At 52.6% G+C, this 11,061-nt stretch overlaps 1 protein-coding gene across 1 annotated transcript in view; it reads right to left on the bottom strand.

Moving 5' to 3' along the window:
• PLIN3 (perilipin 3) overlaps nucleotides 1-11,061 on the bottom strand; it is a 16,562-nt gene that overhangs the window by 3,869 nt on the left and 1,632 nt on the right. The window contains exons 2-4 of the mRNA XM_026455520.1: nucleotides 6,659-6,741; nucleotides 5,156-5,354; nucleotides 4,917-4,999 (exon numbers count right to left, since the gene is read on the bottom strand). Coding sequence (XP_026311305.1) covers nucleotides 4,917-4,999; nucleotides 5,156-5,354; nucleotides 6,659-6,724 — 348 coding nt within the window. The 5' untranslated portion in view covers nucleotides 6,725-6,741. The remainder of the gene's footprint in view (nucleotides 1-4,916; nucleotides 5,000-5,155; nucleotides 5,355-6,658; nucleotides 6,742-11,061) is intronic.

The raw sequence follows: 11,061 nt of genomic DNA, 5'->3' as shown, positions 1-11,061 counted from the left end.
CAGAAATCTTTTTTTTTTTTTTTTTTTTGAGACGGAGTCTGGCTCTGTCGCCCAGGCTGGAGTGCGGTGGCCGGATCTCAGCTCACTGCAAGCTCCGCCTCCCAGGTTTATGCCATTCTCCTGCCTCCGCCTCCCAAGTAGCTGGGACTACAGGCACCCGCCTCGTCGCCCAGCTAGTTTTTTGTATTCTTTAGTAGAGACGGGGTTTCACCGTATTAGCCAGGATGGTCTCGATCTCCTGACCTCATGATCCGCCCGTCTCGGCCTCCCAAAGTGCTGGGATTACAGGCTTGAGCCACTGCGCCCGGCCTGAGACAGAAATCTCACTCTGTTGTCCTGATCTAGTGATCCACCCGCCTCAGCCTCCCAAAGTGCTGGGATTATAGGATGAGCCACCATGCCCGGCTAGCCCAGGAGTTAGAGACCAGCCTGGGCAATACAGCAAGGCCCCATCCCTACAAAAAAATTAAAAAATTAGCCGGGTCTGGTGGTGCACACCTGTAGTCCCAGCTTCTCAGGAAGCTGAGAGCTGGGAGGATTGCCTAAGTCTAGGAGGTCGAGACTGTAGTGAGCCGAGATCACGCCACCGCACTCTAGCCTGGGTAACTGAGCAAGACCTTGTCTCAAAAAAAAAAAAAAAAAAGGTGCAAGTTGACACCCGCTCTGCTGTTTCCTAGCTAAGGCCATTTCTGCATAAATGAGAGGAAAGAAGTGTGACCATGATGGGACAGCAGAGCCCCCCAGCATACAGTAGGCACTCAATATCGAGTGGATGAATGAGCTGCCTGTCCCTGCAGGCGGTCTCAGGGAAAGTCCAAGGATGTGGGGATGCGGGCTGGCTTGTCCTGCCTCCAACCCAGGGAGCACCTATTTCTTTTTTTTTTTTTTGAGACGGAGTCTCGCTCTGCTGCCCAGGCTAGAGTGCAGTGGCCGGATCTCAGCTCACTGCAAGCTCCGCCTCCTGGGTTCATGCCATTCTCTTGCCTCAGCCTCCTGAGTAGATGGGACTACAGGCGCCCGCCACCTCGCCCGGCTAGTTTTTTGTATTTTTTTAGTAGAGATGGGGTTTCACCGTGTTAGCCAGGATGGTCTCGATCTCCTGACCTCGTGATCCGCCCGTCTCGGCCTCCCAAAGTGCTGGGATTACAGGCTTGAGCCACGACGCCCGGCCAAGGGAGCACCTATTTCTGATGCTAGAGACCTAGACACAAGCAGGTGGTGCCTGAGGGTGACCCTTCTGTAACCACTGGGCCGAAGCAGACATGGAGCCCCTGAATACTTAATAAGCATCTACCTGCCGGTTGTAGTGGCTCACCTCTGTAATCCCAGCACCTTGGGAGGCTGAGGCGGCCGGATCACCTGAGGTCAGGAGTTCGAGACCAGCCTGACCAACATGGAGAAACCCCATCTCTACTAAAAATACAAAATTACCCAGGCGTGGTGGTGCATGTCTGTAATCCCAGCTACTCGGGAGGCTAAGGCAGGAGAATCGCTTGAACCCGGACGCAGAGGTTGCAGTGAGCTGAGATCGCACCATTGCACTCCAGCCTGGGCAACAAGAGCGAAACTCCATCTCAAAACACTAAAAAAAAATAAGCATCTACCCTGTGCCAGGCTGCCCGCTGAGCACTGGACACAGACACAAAGCAGGCGGCCTGTGCCCTGGTCCCAGCTAGGGACACAAACAATAACCGATTAAGCTTCACACTTATCTGAAGGAGGGTGTTTTGTTTTTGTTTTTTTTTTTTTTTGAGACACAGCCTTGCTCTGTTGCCCAGGCTGGAGCACGGTGGCGTGATCTCGGCTCACTGTAACCTCTGCCTCCCGGGTTCAGGTGATTCTCCTGCTTCAGCCTCCCAAGTAGCTGGGATTATAGGCACTCACCACCACACCTGGCTAATTTTTGTAATTTTAGTAGACACAGGGTTTTGCCATGTTGGCCAGGTTGGTCTCAAACTCCTGACCTCAAGTGATCTGCCCACTTCAGCCTCCCAAAGGGCTGGGACTAAGGTGTGAACCACCGCACCTGGTCTGTGCCTCATTTCTTCATCCCAGGCTGTTATAGGTCGAATTATGGCCCCCTCAACCCCAAATTCATATGCTGAAGTCCTGATACCCAGGGGTAAGAATGTGACTGTATTTACAGAGTCTTTTTTATTTTTTTTTTGAGAAGGAGTCTTGCTCTGTCGCCCAGGCTGGAGTGCAGTGGCGCGATCTCCACTCACTGCAAGCTCCGCCTCCCGGGTTCACGCCATTCTCCTGCCTCAACCTCCCATGTAGCTGGGACTACAGGCGCCTGCCACCGCGCCCGGCTAATTTTTTTGTATTTTTAGTAGAGGTGGGGTTTCACCGAGTTAGCCAGGATAGTCTCGATCTCCTGACCTCATGATCCACCCGTCTCGGCCTCCCAAAGTGCTGGGATTACAGGCGTGAGCCACCACGCCCGGCCGAGACAGAGTCTTTAAAAAGCGGTGATTAAGGGAAACTGAGGTAGGGCACAGTGGCGCACTCCTATAATTCTAGCACTTTGTGGGGCTGAGGCGGGAGGATTGCTTGAGCCCAAGAGTTGGAGACCAGCCTGGGCAATATGGCGAGACTCCGTCTTGACAAAAAGTACAAAAATTAGCCAGGCATGGTGGATGCACCTATAGTCCCAGCTACTCAGGAGGCTGAGGCGGGAGGATCTGTTGAGCCCACGAGTTTGAGAACAGCCTGGGCAACATGGTGAAAACACATCTCTACAAAAAATTAAACATAGCCAGGCATGGTGGTGCGTGCCTGTGGTCCCAGCTACTTGGGAGGCTGAGATGGGAGGATCGCCTGAGCTCAGGAGTTCAAGGCTGCACTCCACCCTGGGTGACAGAGCGAGAACCTGTCTCAAAAAAAAAAAATTTTTTTTTTTTTTAAATGTTAAGAGCCAACATTTGATACAAGCCATGTGCGGTTCTAGGCCTTCAGGTGTTAACCCCAGGGCAGCATCGCCATTCTGTAGAAAAGAAAGTGGGCCCAGGCTGGGCGTGATGGCTCATGTCTGTAATCTCAAGACTTTGGGAGGCCAAGGTAGGTGGATCACCTGAGGTCAGGAGTTCGAGACCAGCCTGACCAACATGGTGAAACCCCATCTCTAGAAAAAATACAAAAATTGGCCAGGTGTGGTGGCCGGCGCCTGTAATCCCAGCCACTCAGGAGGCTGAGGCGGGAGAATCGCTTGAACCCGGGAGGCAGAGGTTGCAGTGAGCTGAGACTGCACCAGTGTACTCCAGCCTGGGCAATAAGAGTGAAACTCCATCTCAAAAATAAAAAAGAAAGTGAGGCCCACAGAGGCAAAGTAACTTGTGTGAGGGCCACCCAGCTGCTGAGGGGCAGGACACAGTTTGGAGCATGGTATTTTTTTGTTTTGTTTTTTTTGAGACAGAGTCTCGCTCTGTCACCCAGGCTTGAGTGTAGTGGCGCAATCTTGGCTCACTGCAACCTCTGCCTCCCGGGTTCAAGCGATTCTCTTGCCTCAGCCTCTGGAGTAACTAGGACTACAGGCACCTGACACCATACCCAGCTAATTTTTTTTTTTTTTTGTAGTTTTAGTAGAGATGGGGTTTCACTGTTTTCCAGGATGGTCTCTATCTCCTGACCTTGTGATCCGCCCACTTCGGCCTCCCAAAATACTGGGATTATAGGCATGCTCACCGCACCTGGCCAGAACATGATGTTTTGTTTTTGTTTTTGTTTTTTTTGAGACAGAGTTTCACTCTTGTTGCCCAGGCTAGAGTGCAATGGCGTGATCTCGGATCACCGTAACCTCTGCCTCCGGGTTCAAGCGATTCTCCTGCCTCAGCCTCCCAAGTAGCTGGGATTATAGGCACCTACCACCACGCCTGGCTAATTTTTGTATTTTTAGTAGGGATAGGGTTTCTCCATGTTGGTCAGACTCAAACTCCCAACCTCAGGTGATTCGCCCGCCTTGGCCTCCCAAAGTGGTGGGATTACAGGCATGAGCCACCGCGCCCGGCCAGGAACATGATGTTTCGATGTTTTGACTTTCCTGCCTCCAACCTTTTCTGACTAATAAAACAGTTATGGGTATGTCAACATTCTGTGTAAAGGGCCACATAACTAAGACTTTCAGTACTGTGGGTCACAGTCTGTGTCACGCTACTCAACGTTGCCATTGTAGGGTGAAAGCAGTCATAGACAACATGTAAATAAATGGGCATGGCTGTGTGCCAAAAAAACTTTATTACAGAAACAAGTAGGCCGGGCACTGTGGCTCATTCCTGTGATCCCAGCACTTTGGGACGCTGAGGTGGGTGGATCATCTGAGGTCAGGAGTTCGAAACCAGCCTGGCCAACATGGTGAAACTCCATCTCTATTAAAAAAACAAAAACTAAGGCCGGGCACGGAGGCGCAAACCTGTAATCCCAGCACTTTGGGAGGCCGAGACGGGTGGACCACGAGGTCAGGAGATCGAGACCATCCTGGCTAACATGGTGAAACCCCGTCTGTACTAAAAAATACAAAAAAAAAACTAGCCAGGCGAGGTGGCGGGCACCTGTAGTCCCAGCTACTTGGGAGGCTGAGGCAGGAAAATGGCGTAAACCTGGGAGGCGGAGCTTGCAGTGAGCTGAGATCCGGCCACTGCACTCCAGCCTGGGCAACAGAGCAAGAATCCGTCTCAAAAAAAAAAAAAAAAAAAGACAAAAACTAGCCGGGCGTGGTGGCGGGCACTTGTAATCTGGCTGGCTTTGCAATTATCCCTCCAGCTGCCCTGTGGGGAGTGGATTCGGGGTGGGGATGGGAACCGACAGGAGAGGGAGCAGGGAGGATGCCATCAAGCCTGTCTAGTTAAGCTGGGACTAGCGCACTCCATACCCAGGTAGGTCCCCGACCCGGCAGAGCCCCCGAAGGCGGACACCGTTACCTTCTCCGTGGGCTGCTGCAGGATGGGGAGGTTCTCCTCCAACTTGTCCAGCCCCCTGTGGGCGTATTCGCTGGCTGATGCAACTGCCAAAAGAAATTAAGTAAGACGCAAATGTGACTGGTGGAAGATCATCTCGTAACTGTTCGGGGGACAGCACCAAGAGCTGGGTAGACCCCCCTATTCCCCACCCAGGGAAACAGCCAGGAGGGGGATTCAGTGCCCTCTGGGACTTCACCCACTCTGAGGCTCCAGCTTGGAGAGGATTGGCTGAGCCCCGCTGACAGCCGCCGCCGTGAGGGACCTCACTCCCTTCTCTGCTGCGTCGCAGACGGTCTTGACATGAGGGTAGCTCTCCTTGGTGGAGGCGTAGGCTGCGGACACCATGTCGCAGGTGGAGCTGATGAGAGGCATGCTGGCCACGCGGTCCACCACACTGGGCTACGGGAGAGAAGTGGCTCAGGCAAACTGGGCGGGGGAGGATGGGGGGCTCCTCCGGAAACTCAGGGTGCCCTGCAGTTTTGCTGTCACTCCTGGCCAGTGAAACGGCTCAGTTTACCCACACTTTACGTCCAGGCGGTTGCACAAGCCAGGAACCTTGGGGTTTTGCCACATGCTTCCTTTTATTTTTTTTTTTTTGAAATGGAGTCTTGTACTGTTACCCGGGCTGGAGTGTACTGGCGCGATCTCGGCTCACTGCAACCTGCACCTCCTGGGTTCAAGCGATTCTCCTGCCTCGTCCTCCTGAGTAGCTGGGATTACAGGCGCCACCACGCCCAGCTAATTTTTTTGTATTTTTAGTAGAGACGGGGTTTCACCATGTTGGCCAGGCTGGTCTTGAACTCCTGACCTCATGATTCGCCCACCTCAGCCTCCCAAAGTGCTGGGATGACAGGCGTGAGCCACTGCGCCCGGCCCGCGTGCTTCCTTTAACACAGCCTAGTTACGTGGCCTGCACTTTATTCCAGCGATGTGCCACGTGGTGGTAAGGGACAAGAGTCCCATTCTCATGGCAGTTAGGGTCTAAACTGGGGGCTGCAGACTATATAGTCCATGGGTCACATCCAGCTCACCACTTGATTTTTTAATTTTAATTATCTTTGGGGCCAGGTGCAGTGGCTCACGCCTGTAATCCAAGCACTTTGGGAGATAGAGGCGGGCTGGTCACTTCGGGTCAGGAGTTCGAGACTAGCCTGGCCAACATGGTGAAACTCCGTCTCTATTAAAAATACAAAAATTAGCCGGGTGTGGTGGCGCATGCCTGTTACCCCAGCTACTCGGGAGGCTGAGGCAGGAGAATCGTTTGAATCCGGGAGGCAGAGGTTGCAGTGAGCCGAGATGTCACCACTGCACTCCAGGCTGGGCGACAGAGCAAGACTCCATATCAAAAACTATATATATAAAATAAATTAACCTGAGGATGAGAGATCTGGAATAGAAACTGGCTTCCTAGGAGGTCCCTGAGAGAAACTTCAGAGGTGAGGAAGATTTGGCCTAGGGGTTGTGGAGGGCAGGTAGTTTCAGACAGAACCCTGACCCCTCAGGCCCTCCAAGGGCCTTTGAGATTCCCCCCTCCCACCTGGGGACACCAGTGAGTGGTCTGTACCCCACCCAGGAATAAATCTCTCTGGCTGCATGGGCTGCCGGCATATCCCTGGCTCCCTGCCAGGGCACCCTGGTGTGGGAAGCCTCGTTGCACAGGAATCACAGGGTCGGGGCAGTCCCTGGTCCTGGCCCTTCCTCACCTGCTGTACCGGTTCTTCCGCTGTCACCTGGGTGCTGCCATCAGCCTCTGCCCCGTTGGCAGACATGGTCTCTGCAACAGACACTGTGGAGAGAGGAACAGTCAGGTACAGCCTGCCTGGCCCCACCTTCCAGGAAAAAGTCCAGGCCCACGCTGCAGCTGGAAGACAGGGTTCATACCTGCCCACGACTTACAGCCATGCCTTTCAGTCCTTAGCAGGCACAAGAGTGACCTCTGGACTTTGTTCAACAGCATGTGCTGATTCTAAAGCTTCGGGATGGGGCTCACTTGGCCCCCCATTTCTTTTTTCTTTCTTTCTTTTCTTTGGAGACAGTCTCACTCTGTCGCCCATGGTGGAGTGCAGTGGGGCAATCTGGGCTCACCGCAAGCTCCGCCTCCCGGTTTCAAGCCATTCTCCTGCCTCAGCCTCCCGAGTAGCTGGGACTACAGGCGCCCACCACCGTGCCCGGCTAATTTTTGTATTTTTAGTAGAGACGGGGTTTCACCATATTGGCCTGGCTGGTCTCGAACTCCTGACCTCGTGTTCCACCCACCTTGACCTCCCAAAGTGCTGGGATTACAGGTGTGAGCCACCACACCCGACCCTTTCTTTTTTTTTTCATTAAAGACAGGGTCTTGTTCTGTCACCCAGGCTGGAGTACCGTGGTGCAATCACAGCTCACTGCAGCCTCCAACTCCTGGCCTTAAGGGATCCTCCTGCCTCAGCCTCCCAAGTAACTAGGACTATAGGCACACACCACCACACCTAGTTAATTTTTTCTTTTTGGGTAGAGATGGTATCTTTTTTTTTTTTTTCTGAGACAGAGTCTTGCTCTGTCACCAGGCTGCAGTGCAGTAGCACGATCCCTGCTCACTGCAACCTCCACCTCCCAGGTTCAAGCAATTCCCCTGCCTCAGCCTCCTGAGTAGCTGGGACTACAGGCGCCCGCCACCACGCCTGGCCAATTTTTTGTATTTTTTAGTAGAGACAGGGTTTCACCATGTAAGGCAGGATGGTCTCGAACTCCCGACCTCATGATCCACCCATCTCGGCCTCCCAAAGTGCTGGGATTACAGGCATGAGCCATTGTGCCCGGCCGATGGTATCTTGCTATGTTGCCCAGGATGGTCTCGAATTCCTGGTCTCAAACAATCCTCTTGCTTCGGACTCCCAAAGTGTGGGATGACAGGCGTGAGCCACCGTGCCCGGCCCTGACCCTGCATTTCTAAAAGGCTCCCAGGTGGTGTTGATACAGCTGGTCCCTGGGACACACGTCGGGAAGCAAGGCTTGGGAACAGTCCCTTCCAGGGCTCACCTGTACTCCAGGAAGCCAGGTATGACCTAAAACCTCTGTACAGGACAATTTGCCAATAGCTGTCAAGTTCCAAGAGCCATCTTCCCCTTGACCCAGAAACCTCACTTCGAGGAAGATCCCACACCTGTGTTTCCGCATGGGCAGAGCTGTGTGGACTTACTCGCCACAACATGACACTGGAAGCAACCTGGATGCCGAGCGAAAGGGGAATAAGAAAACAACAAGTGTGGCCAGACACCGCGGCTCACGCCTGGCATCCCAGCACTTTGGGAGGCCAAGGCGGGCGGATCACCTGAGGTCAGGAGTTCGAGACCAGCCTGACCAACATGGTGAAACCCTGTCTCTGCTAAAAATATAAACATTAGCCAGGCGTGGTGGTGGGTGCCTGTACTCCCAGCTACTCAGAAGGGTGAGTTAGGAGAATTGCTTGAACCCGGGAGGCGGAGACTGCAGTGAGCTGAGATCGTGCCACTGCACTCCAGCCTGGGCAACAGAGTGAGACTCCGTTTCAAAAAACAAAAACTAAAACAGAAACAAATGTATCCCAATGCAGTGGCTAAAGAATGAGATTTAAAGGCCGGGCATGGTGGCTCATGCCTGTAATCCCAGCACTTTGGGAGGCCGAGGCAGGTGGATCACCTGAGGTGAGGAGTTCAAGACCAGCCTGACCAACATGGAGAAATCCCATCTCTACTAAAAATACAAAATTAGACAGGTGTGGTGGCGAATGCCTGTAATCCCAGCTACTCGGGAGGCTGAGGCAGAAGAATTGCTTGAATCTGGGAAGCGGAGGTTGCAGTGAGCCGAGATTGCACCACTGCGCTCCAGCCTGGGCAACAAGAGCGAAACTCTGTCTCAAAAAAAAAAAAAAAAGAATGAGATTTAAATGTAACTGACATGGGCTGGATGTGGTTGCTCACACCTGTAATCCCAGCACTTTGGTAGGCCGAGGCGGGAGGATCACCTGAGGTGAGGAGGTGGAGACCAGCCTGGCCAACATGACAAAACCCCGTCTCTACTAAAAATACAAAAACTAGCCAGGTATGGTGGTGCACACCTCCATGTTTAGTTATCCCAGCTACTCAGGAGGCTGAGGCAGGAGAATCGCTTGAACCCAGGAGGTGGAGGTTGCAGTGACCTGATATCTCACCAGTGCACTCCAGCCTGGGTGACAGAGCAAGACTCCATCTCAAAAAAAAAAAAAAAGAAAAGAAAGAAAACAAAAGACAAAAGACTAAATGTAACTGACATGACATGGACAAAGATCTAGTCAAGGGATAAAATGTGTTAAATAGGGCAAACTTTTTTTTCTTTTTTGAGACGGATTTCCGCTCTGTCACCCAGGCTGCAGTGTAGTGGTGCGATCTTGGCTCACTGCAACCTCTGCCTCCTATGCTCAAGAGATTCTCCCACCTTGATCCTGTAAGTAGCTGGGACTACAGGCACGCACCATCACACCTGGCTAATTTGTGTGTGTGTGTGTGTGTGTGTGTGTGTGTGTGTGTATGTGTGTTTTGACAGGGAGTCTTGCTCTGTCGCCCAGGCTGGAGTGCAGTGGCGTGATTTCAGCTCACTGCAACCTCCACCTCCCACGTTCAAGCGATTCTCTTGCCCCAGCCTCCCGAGTAGCTGGGATTACAGGCATGCACCACCGCGTCAGGCTAATTTTTTGTAGTTTTAGTAGAGATGGGGTTTCACTATGTTGGTCAGGCTGGTCTTGAGCGCCTGACCTTGTGATCCACCCGCCTCAGCCTCCCAAAGTGATGGGATTACAGGCGTGAGCTACAGCACTCAGCCATGTTTTTTGGTTTTGTTTTTTTTTTTTAGTAGAGATGGGGTTTCGCCATATTGCCCAGGTTAGTCTTGAACTCCTGAGCTCGAGGGATCTGCCCACCTTGGCCTCCCAAACTGCTAGAATTACAGGCGTGAGCCACCGCACCCAAAATGTAGGCTTTTTTTTTGAAAGTGAGATAACATGCCTGCCTGCACTGCAGAGCTATGAAGCCCAGGTCAGGGGTATGGGAGGACGGGGCTCCCCAGGTAAGTCTATGCAAGTGGGATGAAGCCACAACTCTGTTTTCCTGGACAAGTGAGATGAAGCAGGGACACCATCATCAGATGAGGTTCTCAGAGGAAAGCCAGGAGTCCCAGCTCCACCTATGCTGTGCTCCCTGGAGCAAGGCACCTTCCCCTTCCAGAGAAGGGTCATCTCACCTGTAATATTAGGATAAAGGGTCGGGCACGGGCCTGTAATCCCAGCACTTTGGGAGGCTGAGGCGAGTGGATCACTAGGGCAGGAGTTCGAGACCAGCCTGGCCAACATAGTGAAACTCTGTCTCTAAATATACAAAATTACATACAAAATTACAAAAATTAGGCGCGGGTATGGTGGCAGGCACCAGCTACTTGGCAGGTACCAGCTACTTGGGAGGCTGAGGCAGGAGAATTGCTTGAACCTGGGAGGCAGAGGTTGCAGTGAGCCAAGACCGCGCCACTGCACTCCAGCCTGGGTGACAGAGGAAGACTCCATCTCAAAAAAAAAATGCGGCTAAAGGTCATGCCTGCCTTATGGGCTGCTTTCCCGGGGAATTCTGGTATGAGCCTAAGAACCTGTGGCCTTGACTCAGCATCTTTTTCCAGAGGAATGAGGCCCCGCCTCCTGGTGGCCTTGCTTCGATGTCCCCTAAGCAGAACTCAGCAAAATGATGTTTTGAGAGCACTGGATCTGGAGTCCAGATTGGGTTCTCTTTTTGTTATTGTTTTTGGTTTTTTTTTTGAGATGGAGTCTTGCTCTGTCACCCAGGCTGGAGTGCAGTGGCGCGATCTCGGCTTACTGCAACCTCCGTCTCCCAGGTTCAAGGGATTCTCCTGCCTCAGCCTCCAGAGTATCTGGGATTACAGGCGCCTGCCACCAGGTCCGGCTAATTTTCATATTTTTAGTAGAGGTGGGGTTTCACCACGTTGACCAGCCTATTCTCGAACTCCTGATTGCAAATGATCCGCCCACCTCAGCCTCCCAAAGTGCTGAGATTACAGGCGGGAGTCATCGTGCCCAGTCCAGAGTGGGTTCTTTTTTTTTTTTTTTTTT

The sequence above is a fragment of the Piliocolobus tephrosceles genome, chromosome 21, assembly GCF_002776525.5.
Source record: "Piliocolobus tephrosceles isolate RC106 chromosome 21, ASM277652v3, whole genome shotgun sequence".
Classification (NCBI taxonomy): Eukaryota; Metazoa; Chordata; class Mammalia; order Primates; family Cercopithecidae; genus Piliocolobus; species Piliocolobus tephrosceles.
This window is presented reverse-complemented; position numbering and strand designations above follow the sequence as displayed.